Source organism: Hyla sarda, chromosome 13, assembly GCF_029499605.1.
Source record: "Hyla sarda isolate aHylSar1 chromosome 13, aHylSar1.hap1, whole genome shotgun sequence".
Lineage (NCBI taxonomy): Eukaryota > Metazoa > Chordata > Amphibia > Anura > Hylidae > Hyla > Hyla sarda.
In genome coordinates, this window is record NC_079201.1 from 7,114,421 (window position 1) to 7,138,019 (window position 23,599).

Here is a 23,599-nt window from a genome sequence, read left to right on the forward strand (position 1 = left end):
CTTTGACAGCGACGATCTAAAGGGTTAATAGCCAGCCGCGGCGATCGCCGCATGCTGGCTATTAGCGGCGGCCCCCACCTACTGAGAACAGCCGGGGGCTGCAGAGTATGGAGTGGGCAGGAATCCGGAGCCCGCTCCATACTCCCCTGTGAGCGCCGCAAGCATCTCCCCGTGCAGACGTGCGGGGAGTGGAGGCAGAGGACGCAGATCTGCACGGGGAGAAATAAGCCACGCCCCCTCATCTCCCCCCGCACGTCTGCAGAGCAGGGAAGAGAAGACAAATACTGTACACAGCTTCTCATCTCCCCTGCTCTGCTTCCAAGGACACAGGCTGCAGAGTATGGAGCGGGCAGGAGTCGGGAGCCCGCTCCATACAGACTGCAGATCGCCACCGCACTTGTCAGGTCCGGCCCTGCTTGCCCGAAGCCGGGCTAAGGGCCGGACAAATTCACCTGCCCGGCGCCCAAAACTGCTAGTCCCGGGCGTCGGGCGATAGAAATTCCACATCCCATTAAATGTAAGAAATCATTAATTTGCCTTGGATCGGGGATATGTTGACTCACCATGACCATGTTATGAGGATAATTAAATGAAAAATAAATGTATATATTAAGATGTTATATACTCCATTTAAATGGGGGAAAAAATCTTGCTGAAAAACTTGGCTTATACTCGAGTATATACGGTAGATAGATATGAGAGATAGATAAAAAGGTAGGTAGATAGATATATGTATGAGATAGATAAATAGGTAGATAGATGTTATTGGGACAGGAAGGGTTGGGGATTATTCTTTAGCATCCTGACAAATCATTGTAGAAAAAACAAGCCCCTTCCCCATGTTTTCATGGCCGCTGCTGTGTATTATAGGACATGGGTCGCCCAGCCCCCTCCTTTCTAACCCATTTTTCAGGGTCATGAATGAGTTGTCTTGTATTTTGGAGCTAGGAGAAAGTTTAACAAGGGGATCACCTTGTCCTTCCCTCCTTTCCAGACAATACGGGCCGGCGGGTTAGCAATTTTTGTTTGTGGGCCTAAGAATCTGTTTTCTCTGGGCCCAGGACTGTGACTATCTTTATCAGTGCTTTAAGCTTTGGGCCCAGTATTTAAAATTGCTCTATCCTTTTATCCCTATGTAACACTTTATGATCTGTGCTCTGGTGGTTAGGGATGTTGTCATAAGTCTTTGGGTGGATTTAAATCACCTTCCACATCAATGTCCACACTTCATTGCCACTATTCAAGCTAGATAGGATGTGGTGTGATCTGCAGCTGACATCTTGGTGCAGATACCACAGGACACCTTCATAGGACTATGGATTCTAGGCCTTGATGGGTTGGAGCAGAGAACTAGACAGTGTTAGGCAGGTGGCTTTCGTGCTGTGGCTGATAGAGTATATACTTTATAATGGCATCACATAGCTGCCTGTGCTGCATGACGTGACAGGTGTTCTTTAAGGAATATCCAGCAGAACGGAGCTAAAATATTTTACACTTTTTACTTTGTTTTAATTAAAAATGAAAAGATGCAGGTGGCCTGGCCTCAGAGAGAGGACTGAGATCTGAGTATTTTAAGTTGTGGCGGTGGAAATAATAAAGTATAATCATGAGAACGACACTTCTCTGTTTGTAGCTCTCTCCCTATCCCTCCAGCTTGTCCTTTGTCCGCCCTTTTCCTCCTCTAAATCCTTCCATGGCCAAGGGAAAAATGAAATCCAGACCTTTGTGGTTTTGCTGACATTTGAACACAGTGCTAACAAGTCGCCGAGCATCAGGTTGACATTTTTTCGTCCATCTTGCGGTTAAAACACAGACTATACGCAGACCGCCGAGCACACGGCCCAGCTCAGAATTAATTACAGCACATTGTTTCATTCAGGGCAGTGATATAAATATATACAAGACAGAGAATAATGTAGTTTTTACCATAAAGGTTCATTCATATTCCCAATTTCTACAAGGTGGGCAGAACCATACGATTCAAACTGTTCTATAGAGAGACAGTACAAGCTTACTAGACAGTGAGGTGCCAATGGCATGTATGGTCATGTGATATACAAGAATATGAGTACTTTTATACTGCCACTATGTGCAACAATATAATTCCTATAACACTGCCCTATATATATATATATATATATATATATATATATATATATATATATGAATATAACTATTATAACACTGCTTTCTATACATAAGAATATACCTACTATAATACTGGCTCCTATGTACATGAATTGAAATTATAACTACTATAATACTGCTCCGTTATACAAGAATATAACTACTATAATCCTGCTCCTATATACAAGAATATAACCATTATAATACTGCCTCCTATATACAAGAATATAACTACTATAATACTTCTACCTATGTATAAGTATATAACTGCTATAATACTGATCCTATATATAAGAATATAACTACTATAATACTGCTCCTATATAAAAGAACATAACTACTATAATACTACTCCTATATACAAGAATATAACTACTATAATACTGCTCCTATATACAAGAATATAACTACTATAATACTGCTCCTATATACAAGAATATAACTACTATAATACTGCCTCCTATATACAAGAATATAACTACTATAATACTGCTCCTATATACAAGAATATACCTACTATAATACTGCCCCTATATACAAGAATATACCTACTATAATACTCCTCCTATATACAAGAATATACCTACTATAATACTCCTCCTATATGCAAGAATATACCTACTATAATACTCCTATATACAAGAATATAACCACTATAATACTGCTCCTATATACAAGAATATAACTACTATAATACTGCTCCTATATACAAGAATATAACTACTATAATACTACTCCTATATACAAGAATATAACTACTATAATACTGCTCCTATATACAAGAATATAACTACTATAATACTGCCCCTATATACAAGAATATAACTACTATAATACTGCTCCTATATACAAGAATATAACTACTATAATACTGCCTCCTATATACAAGAATATAACTACTATAATACTGCCTCCTATATACAAGAATATAACTACTATGATACTGCTCCTATATACAAGAATATAACTACTATAATACTGCTCCTATATACAAGAATATAACTACTATAATACTGCTACTATATTTATAAGAATATAACTACTATAATACTGCCTCCTATGTACAAGAATATAACTACTATAATACTGCTACTATATATAAGAATATAACTACTATAATACTGTCTCCTATATACAAGAATATAACTACTATAATACTGCTCCTATATACAAGAATATAACTACTATAATACTCCCCCCTATATACAAGAATATAACTACTATAATACTGCCTCCTATATACAAGAATATAACTACTATAATACTGCTCATATATACAAGAATATAATTACTATTAGTCACATGCTCTTACACTTGCGTGCTTCTTTATTCCATTGCGTATTTTATTTATGTAATTCTGCAGCATCTCTGCCCTGTGTGGATTTACAGTATTACAGAAGATTATGGACACAGGTATATTTCCAGGTCTGGTTGATTTTGCACTTGTAGTAAGTGTGTGTTATGAAGAATTGTTGTTACAGCAGAGTCTTAGTGAAGAGCTCAGGCCCCTCATGCTAGTGCCAGCAGCACACATTACTCGTGGCACAGCCGGCCGATCATTTTGCCCATTCCTTGCTTTGTACGCAGCTTGTGCCAGATCTGCAGTCCAGTAACTGAGTGGTTCATAGCTGTTAAATGAACATTTGTGACCTTGAAGCCTGAAGCAGGACGGGCACTAGGGAGAAATGCTGGATATAACACTTAGCTCATATCCTCTTTACCAACAGATGCCACTTTTAACCCTTCCATATCCAACAGTGCCAAATGGTTCAGTTATGTCACAAGCTCATAAACAGCATGAAGCTAGCTGTGCAAAGCAGAGACCCTGGGGTGTTATCTGGACACCCCAAAATAAGAAGGATACCTAAGATTACTTTACTGTTGTTTGGCTTGGAAGTAATCGGAGCGTGTAACAAATGTTCATTGTACGGACGGCGGGGAACGTAGTAACTTTCTTTGTTGTAAACTCCTGTATATTTTATTAGACTGTATGAATGTTAAAGCTAAACCAAACATGTAACAAATAAACCTGTATAGATAGCAGAGGTCACATATAGCTCACTTTCACTAGTGCTTTAAATTCTAGCACCAAAGGTTTCAGCTCCTGTTTCTCCAGTGACCTCATGACGACATTTCCTGTTCTGTAACCCCATACGTTAGATTAGCTTACGTCTGAATACTCGTTCGGTCCAGCCATCTTCTCTGATCCCTCCATACACATGCGTACTCGAATGAGAGTGCATGGGTGATGAAATGGGAAAGGAGGGTAAGCCACAAATAGACTCTTAGAACAAAAGGATTGATCAGTTAAGATTCTGAAATCCTGTTATTTTACCCTTTTGACATGATCTGTTTGGGATCGGGAGTCACCCATACTTGTAGCCACATAGTCAGCTAGTCCCGCTTAAATCTGTGTGATTGGCCCACACGCATTAAGGGTAGGGTCAGACGTTTCATATTTTGCTGTACAAAATATGCAGCAAAATACAGTACGTGTCACCCTACCCTTAAAGGGGTACTCCGGTGAAAATTATTTTATTTTTTTAAATCAACTGGTGCCAGAAAGTTAAACAGATTTGTAAATTACTTCTATTAAAAAAAATCTTAATCCTTCCTGTACTTATTAGCTGCTGAATAATACAGTGGAAATTCTTTTCCGTTTGAAACACAGAGCTATCTGCTGACATCATGACCACAGTGCTCTCTGCTGACATCTCTGTCCATTTTAGGAACTGTTAGGAGTAAAAGGAAATCCCCATAGCAAACATATGCTGTTTTGGACAGTTCCTAAAATGGACAGAGATGTCAGCAGAGAGCACTGTGCTCATGATGTCAGCAGAGAGCTCTGTGTTCCAAAAAGAAAAGAATTTACACTGTAGTATTCAGCAGCTAATAAGTACAGGAAGGATTAAGATTTTTTAATCAAAGTAATTTACAAATCTATAGAAATGTGTGCAGCTCACAAAACACAATCCGAGGATATATTGGTTATAAGCCGAAACCCAACCGCCGGAATTATGAAAAATAATGTACAAAGTGTATAACCAATCCTCAAGGATTCTACCCCGAAAGGTACATAATGATATTTAAATAAAATAACATAGGATGCTATAAGTATAAGATTTTTATTCAATGCAAATATAAAATTGTAATATAAAATAATAAAAATGCACTATATATCCTCTGGCATGCAATATAACAGGAGGAAGAAAACAATCTTCTGTTAGCTGCACATCTCTCCATGTAGTAGCGGGATGAAGGAAATAGGGGGCGCACTTACAATCCAGAGATAGTTTGTGCGGTCTATAAGATCAGCGCATGGATGAACTCTAGATAGATTTGCTGCACGTTTTCTGCATTGAAGGTCAACAGCAGATTACAGCAAAATTGATACAATCTACAAAATCACAGAGGAGGTGAAGGACTGCTAATCTCCACTTCTTATTGTTGACCTTCCAAGGGTCTTTCCCAGGGCAGTTAATGCATTTTCCTAACTATTTTTCCACTCTCTATTAATATTAGCTTGGTCCATCGACTCCTTTCAGATATATAACATAAATGGGAAAACTAGTGGGATGAATCCCACTTTCCCCATTATCCCCCCTACCCTTATTATAGAGCCATTAGCACAGCCCCTTAATTGATCCCATATTCTCCACACTCGGGCAGAGCGACACCTCGGAGTGCTCCTTCACGGTAAATCAGTCGCGCCACAGCGCTCAATGCTCCAGACTTGTGCATCCAGGCTGCCAATACACAAGGGAGGCAGAACAAGACATATTTATGATGGTCTTTTTTTGTTCACACTCTACTTGAATGGGTGCCAGGATGTGAAGCAGGTTCTCAGCCGCACAGTGAGCCGGGAGCTGACAGTGTAAATACCACCATGCCAGGGAGACCGGGCCCTGAATCTCACTCTGACAGCCGACAATCGCTGCCTTTGTGCACACATGAGAAAGTCCTTGTAAGTTTAGTGTCTCTGTTATCCTGATATATGCCATAATCTATGGCCATTGCCCTTTTGTTTCTGGTGGTCTCTTAAGTGTTGCGAGGGTTAATGTTACCATGGAGCATGAAAAACACAACCGAAAAAATGTTATAATGGAAGAAAAGTTCACATGGGATGATGGGGATAGGGGAAATAAAGTGAAAATAAATATTTATTCATATAATTACAATAAATATGGATTTTTTGGGGTGATTTCATATCTTCCTGTATATTGATTTGTCTATCTTATATCTTTCTATCTATTATCTCATATCTATCAGCAGGTGTAAGGATCTGAGTGACTGATAAGGACTCAATAGTGATGTGTAGATAACTGGGCACGGCATCTCTAGAACGGACGATCTTGTGGCGTTTCCCCAGAAAGTAGTGGTTAGCGCTGACCAAAAGTGTCCAAGAACAACCTGTGACTGGATACAGGGTCATGGGTGTCCAAGGCAGGGTCATTGATGTGTGTTTTTGTGTGGGAGGGGGTGAAGGCTAGCCCATGTGACCCCTGTCCACCACTGAAATTGTCTACAATGGGCACAAGAGCATTAAAGGGGTACTCCCATGGAAAACTTTTTTCTCTATCGGCTCCATTGGGGGACACAGACTGTGGGTGTATGCTGCTGTCTCTAGGAGGTGTGACACTATGGTAATAAAAAAAAAGTCAGCTCCTCCCAGCAGGATATACCCGCCTTCAGGCTCTGAGCTAATCAGTTTAAGCTTAGTGTCTTGCAGGAGGTGGACATGGTCTGGTTTGCTCCAGACCAGGTTTTCTGTTGTTTTGTTTTCCTAGTATAGGGACGTGTTAGTTCTTTATTCCCTTTTCTTTTCTGTTTTCAGGTGGGGACTAAGGGGGCACAGACATTGCGTATATTCGCTGTTAACCCCCCTCGCCAACGGTCAGCGCCTGGGTGGTACCTCATGGGTCCGGGTCCCCCTATTTTCCTGCTCGCCTCGCTCGCGCATAGCAGCCAGGTGTGATGCGGGTACCTAAAGCTGACTGAAGACTTCACTGAAGACTCCATTAGGTAAGTTCTTATTTTCTCTTTAAGCACTGTAATACCAAGATGCCTGGCTCTACTGAGTCCACTTGCCCTGCCTGCTCCACTGCTCCCCCAGACCCCCTGGTACCCCCTGATGCCCTTTCGGTTCCGGTGGGTTCAGCCGCTCCACCAGCCTGGGTTTCTTCCCTGACCCACTATATGGCTGACTTGACCCAAGTCTCCCGTTTCGGTGGCTGAGGCCTCCCGGGAAGTGGTGTCCGCCTTGAAGGGGTCTTCCCTGCGCAGGACCTCTGAGAGGGCCCGCTCTTCAAGCATACTAGGGGTGCTTCGTCTGACTCTTCCATTGAGTCTTCAGATAGACGTGAGCGTACCTCTCGTGGGTCCCGCCCCCCTGTCATCTGGGCTCAAACGTCGCTCCTCCAGAGGACGTTCTCTGAGTCGCCGCTCTGCCACGCCAGAGCCGCGTACCCTATCAGGGTTGCCCCCCCCTCCAGGACTGCCTCTAATCATTCTCTTTCCCCAGGTGAACTGGTGGACGAGGCTTCCGAGCCGGCATCTGACTCGATTGCAACGGTGAACTCATTGGTGACAGGCATAAGAGACACCTTTCCTTAGAGGACCCAGAATCTTCGGATGTCAATCCAGAAGTATCCTTTCATCGTGCTAAGCCAGCACCTCAAAGGTTCAGCTCTCACGCTGACTTTAACATTCTGGAATCTGCATGGAAACATCCAGACAAGAGGTTCCCGGGAATCAAGACAATTCAAGAACGTTATCCATTTGACAAAGTCTTTGTCCCTAAGGTGGTTTCCCCTCTCTCAGTGGATCCACCAATCTCCTGGATCTCTAAGGCGACTACACTGCCTCTGGCAGATGCCGCTGCCTTCAAGGATCCCACGGACAAGAAGGTAGAATCCTTAGCGAAGTTTGCTTCTGAAGCAGCTGGCTCTTCTCTTCTTCCCATCTTCGCCTCGACATGTGTGTCCCAGGCATTATCGGAGTGGTGCCAAAAGCTCCATCAGGATATCTTAGCGGGATCCTCTCCTGAGGATCTATCTGCTCTGGCTCTCCAATGCTCTAAAGCTGGGGACTTACTGTGTGCAGCTTCCATGCAGTCAGCCCGTTGTTCTGCCTTTACAGTGGGTCACCTAGCGGGTCTCCGCCGCTCTATGTGGCTTAAGTCTTGGAATGCGGATGCAGCTCCCAAAAGGTCTCTCATGGAGCTTCCCTATATGGTAGGCCATCTTTTTGGCAATCGCCTTGATGAGATGATCTCTGAGGCAACGGGAGGTAAGAGTTCCTTGTTACCTCAAAATAAGGCTCGCCCTACTTCCGAAAGAAAGTCATTTTCCTCTAGCTCCAGCAAAGGGTCTGGGCAGGCGTCCTCGTGGGACAAGAAGAAGCCCGTCTTGGAAGTCGGACCCAAACGGTCAGCCGTTTTGCGCCCAAATCAGGCAACTGCAAACCCACTTCTGCATGAAGTGAGGCCCCCACCCGCGGTTCCTTCTCGGGTGGGAGGTCGCCTCTTGCTTCTTCGAGACATCTGAACCTCGCACATTCAGGACTTTTGGGTCAGGGACGTGGTGTCCAACGGTTACCGAATTGAATTTGCCTCCCTTCCGAGGGATCGCTTTTTTCGATTCCGGGCCCCCCGATCTCCTCCTCTGGCGAAGCAATTTCGAGCGGCTCTCCAGTCTCTGCTTCTCCAGGGGGTTATTGTTCCTGTTCCTCCAGGGGAACGGTTTCGGGTTTCTATTCAATTCTTTTTGTGGTCCCCAAGAAGGACGTTTTGTACGACCAATCCTAGACCTCAAGTGTCTCAACCGTCTTCTTCTGATCCGCCACTTCCGAATGGAATCTCTCTGTTCAGTGGTGGCGTCTCTGGAACAAGAGGAGTTCCTTTCTTTGGTGGACATCAAGGATGCCTACCTCCATGTGCCAATACTCCTAGACCATCATCGGTACCTCCGCTTTGCGGTTCCGGAGGGGCACTTTCAATTCGTAGCCCTCCCCTTCGGTCTAGCCACGGCTCCTCGGGTCTTTACAAAGATACTTGCGCCAGTGATGGGCCTGTTACGGTCGACGGGAATCTCGGTGATACCCTATCTGGACGGCCTTCTCATCAAGGCTCCAACCAGAGCCCAGACTCTGGAGAATCTGGATGTCACTCTCCACACTCTGACTCGCTTCGGGTGGATGGTCAACCGGGACAAGTCAGTCCGCTGTCCTACCCAGTCTCTGACCTTCCTGGGTCTTCGATTCGACAAGGCCTCTGCCCGAATTTGTCTTCCGCCAGACAAACGTCTGACGCTCCCGTCGGGGGTCCGCTCCCTTTGGACCCGGGGATCAGTCTCCATCTGCACTTGTATGGAAGTCGTGGAACAGGTCTCCTCTGTCCCTTGATCGTCAGATTGTTCTCCCTTGCAGGGTGCGTCAGGCTCTGCTCTGGTGGCTCCATCCCCCCCTTCTTCCCCAGGGGCGGTCGTTTCTTCCCCTTCACTGACAGGTTGTTACAACGGATGCCAGCCTGTTGGGCTGGGGTGGCGTGTTCAGGGATCGGACGGTTCAGGGACTCTGGTCTCCCCAGGAGACGCTTCTTCCGATTAACATATTGGAATTACGGGCGATTCTTCTATGTCTTCTTCATTGGGAGGCCAGTCTTCAGTCCCGTCCTGTCCGCGTTCAGTCGGACAATGCCACGACCGTGGCGTACATAAATCGACAGGGCGGCACTCGCAGCTCGGCAGCCATGGCCGAGGTAACCAAGATTCTCACCTGGGCGGAGAACAAGGTTCCGGCGAGTGGTCTCACGACCCCAGCGAGTGGTCTCTACATCCGGAGGTCTTCGTGCAGCTCTGCGACCTCTGGGGCTTTCCGGACGTGGATCTCTTCACGTTCCGCCACATTCCGAAGATTCTTCCGTTTGTGTCCAAGTTCCGGGACCCTCAGGCTCTGACCGTGGACGCCTTAGTGATTCCCTGGGCGGGGTTTGCCCCACCCTATCTGTTCCCTCCTCTTCCGCTCCTTCCCAGGGTGCTGAGGATGCTCAATGCAGAGGACGTCCCCGCCATTCTGGAAGCTCCAGATTGGCCTCTAAGGTCCTGGTACGCCGACGTTGTCAGGCTCCTGGACGACGCTCCACTGCGCCTTCCACTCCGCCTGGACCTGCTCTCTCAGGGTCCTCTTTGCCACCCCAATTTACAGTCACTGCATTTGACGGCGTGGCAGTTGAGACTGCGGTTTTGAGGGCCCGCGGGTTCTCTTCCCAAGTCATTCACACCATGCTCAAGGCTCGTAAGCCCTCTTCCGCAAGAATTTACCACCGTACTTGGCGGTCTTATTTTCATTGGTGTGAAGCTCATGACTTCTCCCCGGTAACCAGGGACGTGCACAGACATTTTGGAGGGCAGGGGCTCAAATAAAATAAAGGGCACTTTTCATTTTATAAAAAAATAAATAAATAAAAATGTTAGTAAAAGCCTTACATTTGTTTAAGGGGAACTCTAGTACAGAACATCTTACTCTCTCCTACTCACAGAATAGGAAACATAGTTTTTTATTGGAATTTTTATTCACTGTTTACACATTTCTCATACACAAAGTTATAAAAAATTAGCAATTCTGGACTTCAGATTTTTTTTTACTTTTATGCTATTGACTGTGCGGTTTAATATTATATTTCAATAGCGTGGACATTTCCTCACGTGGCGATACCACGTTTATTTTTGTTGTTTATTTTGTATTACATTATTTAATTTGAAAAATGGGAAAAGTGGGGGTGATATAAACTTTTATTAGGGAAGGGGCTTATTCACATTTATTAACACTTTTTTGAAATATTTTATTTACTATTTTGTATTACCACCTCTAGTATTTGGGGCAACAATGCACTACAACTCCCAAGTGACAGTGCATTACAAGCTCACAACCTCCAGCACACAAGGCAAGAAGGCACTACAGACTGTGAAGTGCCTTCTTGTTTTGTGTGCTGGAGGTTATGAGCTTGTAATGCACTTTAGTTTTACATACTGGGAGTTGTAGCGCATTGTCACTTTACATGCTGGGGGTTGTAGTGCATTGTCACTTTACATGCTGGGGGTTGTAGTGTTTTAACCTTTTGCATATTAGAGTCTGTACTACAAACTTCAATATGTAAATTGACAAAGCACTACAACCCCCAATATGCAAAGGGACAAGGCACTACAATCCCCAGCATGTATAATGACAAAGCACAACAACCCCCAATATGAAAAGGGATAAGGCACTACAATCCTCAGCATGTATAATGACAAAGCACTACAACCCCCAATATGCAAAGGGACAAGGCACTACAATAGTTGTAGTGTATTGTTCCTTTGCATACTGAAAGTTACACACACAAAAAAACACTAAATTAAAACTATTACCCTGGCAGGCAGGGCAGAAGAGATCACCGGAGACCCTTCAGGAATGCAGACTCCTCTGCTGTAATGCTGCGGGGGTCACATGACCTAGCAGACGTGCGCACGTCTTTTACCCAGGCAGCCCCTGCGCTCTAATGTAAGGAGGACTCCCGGAGGCCTTGGGATAGTTCAGGTACTGGCCACTTGAGATAGAGAGCTAGCAGACCGGAGGTGGAAGGGAAAGAGAAGGAGGGGGGGCTTGTCGGGGTTGGTAATTATGTTATGTGAATCGAGTTCTGCTGACAACCTGTAGAGGTTGCGCTGCCCTGACTTGGGCAGTGCTGTAGGTGTTAATTTAAAAAAAATTAAAAATAAAAAGGCATTAAAGGGGCAGATGCAAAAAAGGGCAGGGGCTAGAGCCCCCTTTGAAGCCTATGTGTGCACGTCCCTGCCGGTAACCTTCTTGGTTCCCCGTCTTTCTCTCCTTTTTTGCAGTCAGGGTTGGAACTGGGGTTGTCTCTTAGTTCACTTTAAGGTCAGGTTTCGGCCCTTTCTGTTCTTTTCCAGTGGCCCCTGGCTTCTAATTCTCATATCCGGACCTTCCTTCAAGGAGTGGCGCACGCTGTCCCTCCTTATCGTTCACCCTCTTCCCCTTGGGACTTGAATTTGGTTCTGAGTGCCCTCCAGGGTGCACCCTTTGAGCCCCTTAGAGAGGTGTCTCTCCGTCTACTTTCTTGGAAAGTGGCGTTTCTTGTTGTTATCACCTCCATTCGGAGGGTGTCTAAATTGGCAGCTCTTTCCTGCCGTTCTCTGTTCCTAGTGATCCACCAGGACAAGGTGGTTTTCAGGCCAGACCCTTCCTTTTTGCCTAAGGTGGTCTCTGCCTTTTCATCTCAATAAGGACATTGTCCTCCCGTCCTTCTGTCCTGCTCCTTCTCATCCTAAGGAGCGCTTACTACACATGTTCGGTCTTATCTCTCCATCACCTCTTTGTTTCGTCAGCGTGCTTCCTTTTTCGTCCTTACGGAAGGTCGTCGCAAGGGACAACCTGCTTCCAAGGACACCATTTCTCGGTGGATTCGGTTCGCCATTTCGTAAGACTATCGCTGTAAGGGGAAGATTCCTCCTTTCAGGGTTGTGGCTCATTCGCAGATTTGCAAGGCGGCTACCTGGTCGTCTTTGCATACTTTCTCGAGGTTTTACCGAGTTCATACTTTCGCATCGGCTGATGCTAGTCTGGGTAGTAAAGTGTTGCCGGCGGCAGTGAAACAGCCGTCTGCCTGACTGTCTACCCACCAAAGGGATGGCTTTGGTACGTCCCACGGTCTGTGTTCCCCAATGGAGCCGATAGAGAAAAGGAGATTTTTTAACACTTACCGTAAAATCTCTTTCTTTTTATTACCATAGTGTCACACCTCCTAGAGACAGCAGCATACACCCACGGTCTGTGTCTCCCAATGGATCCTTCGAGAAATAAATTTTACAGTAAGTGTTAAAAAAAATCTCCTTTTTTTTTAAAATCAACTGGTGCCAGAAAGTTAAACAGATTTGTAAAAAATTACTTCTATTAAAAAATCTAAATCCTTCCAGTACTTAATAGTTGCTGAATACTACAGAGGAAATGGTTTTCTTTTTGGAACACAGAGCTCTCTGCTGACATAATGACCATAGTGCTCTCTGCTGACATCTCTGTCCATTTTAAGAGCTGTCCAGAGTAGGAGAAAATCCCCATAGCAAACATATGCTGCACTGGACAGTTCCTAAATTGGACAGAGATGTCAGCAGAGAGCACTGTGTTCCAAAAAGAAAATAATTTCCTCTGTAGTATACAAACCCTAAAAAGTACTGGAAAGATTAAGATTTTTAATAGAAGTAATTTACAAATCTAAATAGAATAGGAGTACGCGCTGGGAAAATTAGCTGGGTAGAATGACAGTAGATAAAAAACAGAGGTGATGTCCTACCTTCTGATTAGTAGTGCTTCATCATACTGGAACAATGTGCATACATTTCTGAAATATGGATGAGGATTATAAAATGAATAGAGGACAATAGTAGTGAAATGGTACAGTAAGTAAATGATATTGTGTACACTGGTTAAGTACCTGGAAAATGGTATAAAGATAATATGGCGGCGAAGAAATGAATAGATCCTTCTGTAGTGGGCCCGTTAAGGGGTTGCTCCAGCGCTGCAAAATGTAATGCAATGGTATCTACAAATCCTTAACATAGATACGATATAGCTTCCTGATGTACTTGAATACCTGGAGTCTGTAGATGGTCCGAACAGTCACCTTCCAGGGTAGTGATCTTAGAACAGGTGTAGCGGGAGAACACTCCGGCCGGTAGCGTCTCAACCGGCTTCCGTCCTCGTGGCAAATAGCTCGGTGATGTGTGCGGCTAGTAGTGACGTCACTAAGGGGGCACAGAGAGTCCACAAAGATATCGACGCGTTTCGGAACCACTCGGATTTCCTTCGTCGGGATACACGATGTGGATAAGTGGCCGATACTTATAGGAGGAAGCGGACCTGAAATTAACCCTATATGTGCTTTCCTGGGTGAGTGACTGACATAATTTGTGGTCCAGCGTTGGAATGTTGATGTTACAGTGTCTATATGTCTTTTTAAGGAGGAACCCAAACATTTCCATTTCTTCATTAAGTCCAAATGGAGCCATTGAATTTAAATTAAAAATCCATTTGCTTTCCGATCAGGATAGTTGTGCAATAAAGTTCCCTGCTCGCCAATGTGGGGCAATCTTCTCTGAGCCAAAAAAATGAGATCCTGTGGCTGATTGTTGGTGGAATCTTTTATAGTGTACTGATAGGGGGTGTCCTTCAAAGCCCCGCGGAATGTTATAAAAATGTTCTTTTTATTCTTATTCCTAGTTGCCTCTTCGTTCTGTATATTTTTTCACATGGGCAGGTAATAGCATAGATCAGCCCTATAGATTTGCAATGTATATGATTATTAATTTTGTATTTGATTTTCTCACATTTATTTTCTACCTCAATTGTCGGGTTGGTGTTTTTAATTATTTTACAGGCACTGCATGCTTTGCAAGGGAAGAAGCCTTTTTTGGTGGGTAGGAAATTGCTGCTATTAAGAGCTGGTGATTTTTTAGTTGATTTAATGGTGGGGGCTATTTTTATCCCTATGGTAGGTGCTTTTTTATATACAAAAGAGGGAGCATGTGGAAGAATGTCCCCCAGTATTTTATCACTGCAGAGGACATTCCAATAACGTTTTAATATTTTCCTAAAGGCAAAGCTTTGATTGTTGAATTGTGTTATAATGGGAATTTTTATTGTTTTCTGTTTTTCCATATTCATGTTTTTTTTCTTCTTGTTTTTCTTTTAATATTAATGATGTTCTGTCTGTTTCCCGTATTTGAGCTCTAATTGTTTTCAAAGGGGCTTTTTCATATCCTTTTAATATGAATTTGTCCCTTAGGATGATGGGAATGTCCTCTGCAGTGATAAAATACTGGGGGACATTCTTCCACATGCTCCCTCTTTTGTATATAAAAAAGCACCTACCATCGGGATAAAAATATCCCCCACCATTAAATCAACTAAAAAATCACCAGCTCTTAATAGCAGCAATTTCCTACCCACCAAAAAAGGCTTCTTCCCTTGCAAAGCATGCAGTGCCTGTAAAATAATTAAAAACACCAACCCGACAATTGAGGTAGAAAATAAATGTGAGAAAATCAAATACAAAATTAATAATCATATACATTGCAAATCTATAGGGCTGATCTATGCTATTACCTGCCCATGTAAAAAAAATATACAAAGGCAGAACGAAAAGGCAACTAGGAATAAGAATAAAAGAACATTTTTATAACATTCCGCGGGGCTTTGAAGGACACCCCCTATCAGTACACTATAAAAGATTCCACCAACAATCAGCCACAGGATCTCATTTTTTTGGCTCAGAGAAGATTGCCCCACATTGGCGAGGAGGGAACTTTATTGCACAACTATCCTGATCGGAAAGCAAATGGATTTTTAATTTAAATTCAATGGCTCCATTTGGACTTAATGAAGAAATGGAAATGTTTGGGTTCCTTCTTAAAAAGACATATAGACACTGTAACATCAACATTCCAACGCTGGACCACAAATTATGTCAGTCACTCACCCAGGAAAGCACATATAGGGTTAAATTTCAGGTCCGCTTCCTCCTATAAGTATCGGCCACTTATCCACATCATGTATCCCGACGAAGGAAATCCGAGTGTTTCCGAAACGCGTCGATATCTTTGTGGACTCTCTGTGCCCCCTTAGTGACGTCACTACTAGCCGCACACATCACCGAGCTATTTGCCACGAGGACGGAAGCCGGTTGAGACGCTACCGGCCGGAGTGTTCTCCCGCTACACCTGTTCTAAGATCACTACCCTGGAAGGTGACTGTTCGGACCATCTACAGACTCCAGGTATTCAAGTACATCAGGAAGCTATATCGTATCTATGTTAAGGATTTGTAGATACCATTGCATTACATTTTGCAGCGCTGGAGCAACCCCTTAACGGGCCCACTACAGAAGGATCTATTCATTTCTTCGCCGCCATATTATCTTTATACCATTTTCCAGGTACTTAACCAGTGTACACAATATCATTTACTTACTGTACCATTTCACTACTATTGTCCTCTATTCATTTTATAATCCTCATCCATATTTCAGAAATGTATGCACATTGTTCCAGTATGATGAAGCACTACTAATCAGAAGGTAGGACATCACCTATGTTTTTTATCTACTGTCATTCTACCCTGCTAATTTTCCCAGCGCGTACTCCTATTCTATTTAGATTTTATTACTTATTTTTGTACGCTGTAGAGGAAAACGTACTGGAGTAACGCAGCAAGGTTTTTTAGCCCACAGTTTCCACCAGCGAGAGTGATGAATCTATTATATTTAATTTACAAATCTGTTTAACTTTCTGGCACCAGTTGATTTAAAAAAAAAAAAGTTTTCCACGGGAGTACCCCTTTAAACTAGTACCATGGAACATTGGAAACAGGCGCTTGGTCTTATGAATCATGTTTTACATAGTGTAGATAGCTGGAATCATGTGCGTCACTTACCTGGAGAAGGAATGGCACCAGGATGTACTATGGGTAGCAGACGAGAGCAGGGCAGTGTGATGGGCAATGTTCTGCTGGTAACCTGGCACCATGTGGATGTTACTGTTACACGTACTACCTACCTAAGTATTGTACAAACCTAGTCCCTCACTCCCTTCGTTGCAATTTAGAAAGCATTATCTCCTTTGGCAAAAACAAAATTAGGGGCGTTTATTGGGGTCCTGGGCATGAAAACATAATTTTTTTAATCCTAAAAGGACCAGCATGTGTCACATTCATCTCCAGCCTCTAAATTGGTGTCATTCCCTATTTATCTTACAATTTTTCCACTGAACTGAGCCTTGAAATATTCAGCTGAGTAATATTCATCTTTCCCAGATCCCAGGCAAGGGGGATTTCGTCTCCCCCCTCTGCCGTAATTCTCCTTTTTTTTTCACACAAGAGACTGGACGCCCAGATTTGTGGGTGAAGGGCGGGAGGGGGGGGGGGCCACTCGGTTGACGGATATTAATATATGAAATCATAAGTCCTCCTTAATAAACTTGCAGCGGCCCCTTTATTGGAAAAAGGGAAATCAACCTGAGCAGGAGACCTTTATGCCATAATAGGCTCAAACAATGCCATTGTAGACTTAAAGCGTGAGGTTTCACGTGTACAACCTACACATCTACTCTTTTTGTATCTCTACAGAAAGATTGTGATTGGTTTTGTATGTTTTCAGCTTTTTTGGCTGCTTTAAAGATTTAGCTTGTTGCCCTTAGAACACACCACAGTTTAGATCTGTCCATTTTCTCTTTCCTTTGATGGTTTGTGAGTTTATGTGGATAGTGAAGCTATACCAGATCCTCAGCAGTTATCATCATAGCTCCGTCCATGTCATGCCCAGTTATCTATCTTTGGGTCTTGGTGTTGACTCTCTGGACCTGTTGTTGTTTATATCTCTTTATTACATCATATCATGAGTTTACATTATCATGTCCTATGTCCACTGCTGAACCCCGCCATCTTTAGGGTGGAGACACGTCAGGACAAGTGGTGTTGGGACAGGAATTGTTTTTAGGGCCACAATTTTAGGGGGCAATCTTTCACATAGTGCTGTATGATACCCCAATCTGTAAATGGACAACCATGATTAGAGATGAGCGAACTTACAGTAAATTCGATTCGTCGCGAACTTCTCGGCTCGGCAGTTGATGAATTTTCCTGCATAAATTAGTTCAGCTTTCAGGTGCTCCGGTGGGCTAGAAAAGATGGATACAGTCCTAGGAAAGAGTCTCCTAGGACTGTATCCACCTTTTCCAGCCCACCGGAGCACCTGAAAGCTGAACTAATTTATGCAGGAAAAGTCATCAACTGCCGAGCCGAGAAGTTCGTGACGAATCGAATTTACTGTAAATTCGCTCATCTCTAACCATGATCTATGATTACTAGATACTGGTCTATTAGTCTCTCTGTTATAGACAACATTAAAGGGGTACTCCCATGCCCGAGCCTTCTGAACATCCGGTTCAGACGGCTTGGAGCAGCGGTGGCAGTCCCAACGCCACGCCCCCTCCATTGATGTCTATGGGAGGGGGCGTGGCGTGACGTCACGTCACGAGGGGAGGTGGTGATGTCGCGACCGCCACCGCTGCTCCAAGCCTTCTGAGCCGGATGTTCAGAAGGTTCAGGCACATGAGTACCCCTTTAAGGACTTCTTGGTTGATCTATTTTTAGATATATGCATTAAAGGTTATGTTTTAGATACCGTATTCTTAGTCCTGTGATCACAGTTTAGCTCCTCCTCCTGTCTAAACTGTAATCTGATTCTGTAAGGGCGTGTTCACACTGCGGATTTGGATGCAGATTAACACCATTCAATGGAGTTAACCCACGTCCAGGCTACCCAGCAAGGATATAGTGTCCATAAGGATGGGTTTACACTGCGCTTATGTCATGCATTACTGGTATTCGTCAACATCTCACCAAGATAAAGATGCCAACGTACACTGTGACGTACTGCAGCCTCTTTATTTCAAACACCCAAATCTAGTTGCCTAGCAGTTTTGTTCAGGCCACTTTCCCTTGGTATGTACGTATTTTTCGCCCTATAGGACGCTCCAGCATATAAGATGCACCCAATTTTAAAGGAGGAAAATCTAAAATACAATGTAAAGTATAGGACAGTGATCTTCAACCAGCGGACCTCCAGATGTTGCAAAACTACAACTCCCGGCATGCCCGGACAGCCGTTGGCTGTCCGGGCATGCCGGGAGTTGTAGTTTTGCAACATCTGGAGGTCCACAGGTTGAAGACCACAGGTATAGGAGGTAATACTCATGTGTCCCCGCCGTTCTGGACCGTCACCTCTGCCCTGGATGTCGCCCTCCATCGCTGTCGCCGCGTCCCGGGGTGTCCCTGTCGCTCCGGAACGTCTCTGCTGCCCGGTATCCTCGCTCTCCATTGTCGCCATCACGTCGCTACGCACGTGCGCGACGACGTGATGACGACGAAGGAGAGTGCCGGCCATGCAGGGGATCCCGGCACGGAGCAGACACCGAGGAGGCAGGTAAGGTCCCTCCCGGTGCAGCCGGCTTAGTATCACTTTCGCTTCTGATGCGGCGGTCAGCTTTGATCGCCGCGTCTGAAGGGTTAATACAGGGCATCACCGCGATCGGTGATGTCCTGTATTAGCCGCGGGTCCCGGTCGTTGATGGCCGCAGGGACCGCCGCAATAGGACAGGGTTTTAATGTGTATTTGCCGTATAAGACGCACCAACTCCCCCCCCCCCCCCCCAGTTTTGAGAAAGAGAAAGTGCGTCTTATACGGCGAAAAATACGGTACTTATTTAACAGGGCTCAATGGTGTGGCCTTCTGTATATATCAGAGAAAATCGCCCTGATGGTAGGTAGAACAGTCCCTGCTGCAGTATTCTACAGTATATCCTGTGGACATCGATGGATACCAGTGATGTAAGGTATAAACCCACCTTGACAATCCTCTGAGGAAACATTCTGTGCTTTATGAACTACAGTGTGGATTCTCAATGAAACATGACATAGAGTTTAAATGAAAATGTCACACGCTTAGGCCAGAGTCACGTGTAGTTTTTCGATCTTCCATTCTTTTCAGTGGGAATCCACACCATAGCGCACACACATTGGGATTTACACCGATTTTTTCCCTCCAGTTTCAAAATGTTAAATTTGCATCATGGAAAATTATTGTTCTGAATACTTTTTCCCATTTACTGTGCTTCTTATAGAATCTTATCATTTCTACGTGTGGAGCTTTCAGTAAGAAATTATAATCTTAAAGGGGTACTCCAGAGGAAAAGAAAACTATTGTCAAATTAACTGGTGCCAGAAAGTTATAGATTTGTAAATTACTTCTGTTTAAAATCTTAATCCTTCCAGTACTTACCAGCTGTTGTATGCTCCAGAGACAGTTGTGTAGTTATTTCCAGTCAAACCCAGTGCTCTCTGCTGCCACCCATGTCCAGAGCAGTAGCAAACCCTCAAAGCAAACCTCTCCTGCTATGGACAGTTCCTGACAAGGACAGAGGTGTCAGCAGAGAGCACTGTGGTCAGACTGAAAGGAACTACACAACTTCCTCTGGAGCACACAGCAGCTGATAAGTACTGGAAGATTTGAGTTGTTTTTGTTGTGTTTTTTTTTACATAGAAGTAATTTCTAAATCTGTATAATTTTATGTCACCAGTTGATTTACAACCCTTTTTTTCTGCTTAAAGTGATATGTTTCTTCTCCATTCACACCTAAGATGTTGTGTGTGTTATTACTGCTCGTTTCCACTGAAGTGAATGGAGCCAAGCTGTAATACCACACAACCTGAGGACACGTGGGGTGCTGTTTTTGGAAAAAGTTAGCTCTGTTTTTTCTATTTCTGAATAACCCCTTTTATATGTGTGCCAAAGGATTGCTATTGGTGCCCTGGTCTAGTAGGCACAGACCCCAGCTCTGCTCCGTGGTGGTAGCATTAAAAAGTACTTTATTCTTATGGTGTTCCTCCCTGATCATAGAGACCAGTAGATGTTCCTAGAAGCTGTGCTGTCCAGGCCGTGGGATTGTATTAATAGAGCGCGTAATCTCAACAGGACACAAATGTGGCCAGGCCGGGGAATTGTATTAATAGAGCGCGTAATCTCAACAGGACGCAAACGTGGCCAAGCCGGGGAATTGTATTAATAGAGCGCGTAATCTCAACAGGACACAAACGTGGCCAAGCCGGGGAATTGTATTAATAGAGCGCGTAATCTCAACAGGACGCAAACGTGGCCAGGCCGGGGAATTATATTAATAGAGCGCGTAATCTCAACAGGACACAAACGTGGCCAAGCCGGGGAATTGTATTAATAGAGCGCATAATCTCAACAGGACGCAAACGTGGCCAAGCCGGGGAATTGTATTAATAGAGCGCATAATCTCAACAGGACGCAAACGTGGCCAGGCCGGGGAATTATATTAATAGAGCGCGTAATCTCAACAGGACGCAAACGTGGCCAAGCCGGGGAATTGTATTAATAGAGCGCATAATCTCAACAGGACGCAAACGTGGCCAGGCCGTGGGATTGTATTAATAGAGCGCGTAATCTCAACAGGACACAAACGTGGCCAGGCCGGGGAATTATATTAATAGAGTGCGTAATCTCAACAGGGCGCAAACGTGGCCAGGCCGGGGAATTGTATTAATAGAGCGCGTAATCTCAACAGGACGCAAACGTGGCCAGGCCGGGGAATTGTATTAATAGAGCGCGTAATCTCAACAGGGCGCAAACGTGGCCAGGCCGGGGAATTGTATTAATAGAGCGTGTAATCTCAACAGGACGCAAACGTGGCCAGGCTGTGGAATTGTATTAATAGAGCGGGTAATCTCAACAGGACGCAAACGTGGCCAGGCCGGGGAATTGTATTAATAGAGCGTGTAATCTCAACAGGACGCAAACGCGGCCAGGCCGGGGAATTGTATTAATAGAGTGCGTAATCTCAACAGGACGCAAACGTGGCCAGGCCGGGGAATTGTATTAATAGAGTGCGTAATCTCAACAGGACGCAAACGTGGCCAGGCCAGGGAATTGTATTAATAGAGTGCGCAATCTTAACAGGACGCAAACGTGGCCAGGCCGGGGAATTGTATTAATAGAGCGGGTAATCTCAACAGGACGCAAACGTGGCCAGGCCGGGGAATTGTATTAATAGAGTGCGTAATCTCAACAGGACGCAAACGTGGCCAGGCCGGGGAATTGTATTAATAGAGTGCGTAATCTCAACAGGACGCAAACGTGGCCAGGCCGGGGAATTGTATTAATAGAGCGCATAATCTCAACAGGACGCAAACGTGGCCAGGCCGGGGAATTGTATTAATAGAGCGCGTAATCTCAACAGGACGCAAACGTGGCCAGGCCAGGGAATTATATTAATAGAGCGCGTAATCTCAACAGGACGCAGATGTGGCCAGGCCGGGGAATTATATTAATAGAGCGCGTAATCTCAACAGGACGCAAACGTGGCCAGGCCGGGGAATTGTATTAATAGAGCGCGTAATCTCAACAGGACGCAAATGTGGCCAGGCCGGGGAATTATATTAATAGAGCGCGTAATCTCAACAGGACGCAAACGTGGCCAGGCTGTGGAATTGTATTAATAGAGCACGTAATCTCAACAGGACGCAAACGTGGCCAGGCCGGGGAATTATATTAATAGAGCGCGTAATCTCAACAGGACGCAAACGTGGCCAGGCCGGGGAATTATATTAATAGAGCGCGTAATCTCAACAGGACGCAAACGTGGCCAGGCCGGGGAATGTCCTGATCCCCCACAATACTCTCCGGCCACCTGTTGTCTTGGAGAGGCTACAGATTATGGTGAAGTGCCTTCTGATCGCCCATAGATGCCAAATGGATGTGATAAGTTACCAGTGAAGCGCCTAGGCGTGCTGTAAGGCTTACTCGTGATAATCACATTACTGAGGTCTGTTCATCCTGAGCTTCCTGGTTAATGAGCAAACTGCTACAACTGCAATAAATACTGACACATAGAGCAGGAAGAGATGTAATGCTAAAAAAAAATGCATACACGTGTGTGTGCAAGTCAGGGTCTGTGCAAAGCTGGGTGACAACCCCCCTGAATACTTTAATGTCAGCCTGTAAAGGTTGTCTGTCAGCAAATGTAACCAGTGTAAGAGTAAACTTTATAATGGAATAAACATTGTGAACAGGTACCAATCATTGCTGTTTTTCATCACCCAGCTTTCCTAGAAACAGATTAAAGCAAAATGAGTGACACCTTTCTCTCTTCTCTTCCTGCAGCCATGATGGTGGTTATCGTTCTACTTCTCATCGCTATAGTAGTCGTTGCGGTTTGGCCTTCAAAGTGACCGGCAGAGCAAGACCCGGCATTTCTGCTAGAGAAAACATTGGCGCCTCCTGATGGTCTGGTAAGAGGCGGCAGACACAGGTTATTTCTTCCACTGGTATCACGGGAATGGATGGACTAATTTAAATGGTTAAACCCATGTTATACTTCTTTTTCTACACTCACCCAATGATTAATGCAAAATAAAGCAGTTTTTTCATGAGCTTGTGAATGAGGCCGTCAGATGTTGTGGTATTTTACCCGTGCCGCCTTAGTTCATGTTCAGTGGAAATCTGGCAATGATTGGGTTACATTCTGCTACCCATCCCGGTGCTGCAATAACTGTAATACATTTGTGAAAAGTATATATGAAGTGTATATAAATATTCACAGACACACTAGGCCAACGCCCATCCATTCTCAGACCTGCGTGACACCATGTTACCTGAAAACAGCTGTTCTCTAAGAGCGAAGGAACGGGAAAATGCATAATGTACACCAGCTTACATGATATTAACCTACACAATATCACGTGTATGCTCCACAGGAAGTTGTGTCGTTTTTTCCTGTCCGACCACAGTGCTCTATGCTGACATCTTTGTCCGTGTCAGGAACTGTCCTGAGCAGAAGAGGTTCGC

General features: G+C 44.4%; 1 protein-coding gene across 2 annotated transcripts in view; it reads left to right on the forward strand.

The window, feature by feature from the left end:
* The window catches only part of STX8 (syntaxin 8), a 226,433-nt gene extending 203,245 nt beyond the window's left edge, over positions 1–23,188 (forward strand). For both annotated transcript variants that reach the window (XM_056549544.1, XM_056549543.1), the window contains exon 8: positions 22,916–23,188. In XM_056549544.1, coding sequence (XP_056405519.1) covers positions 22,916–22,983 — 68 coding nt within the window. In that variant the 3' untranslated portion in view covers positions 22,984–23,188. The remainder of the gene's footprint in view (positions 1–22,915) is intronic.
* Positions 23,189–23,599: the final 411 nt, after the last annotated feature.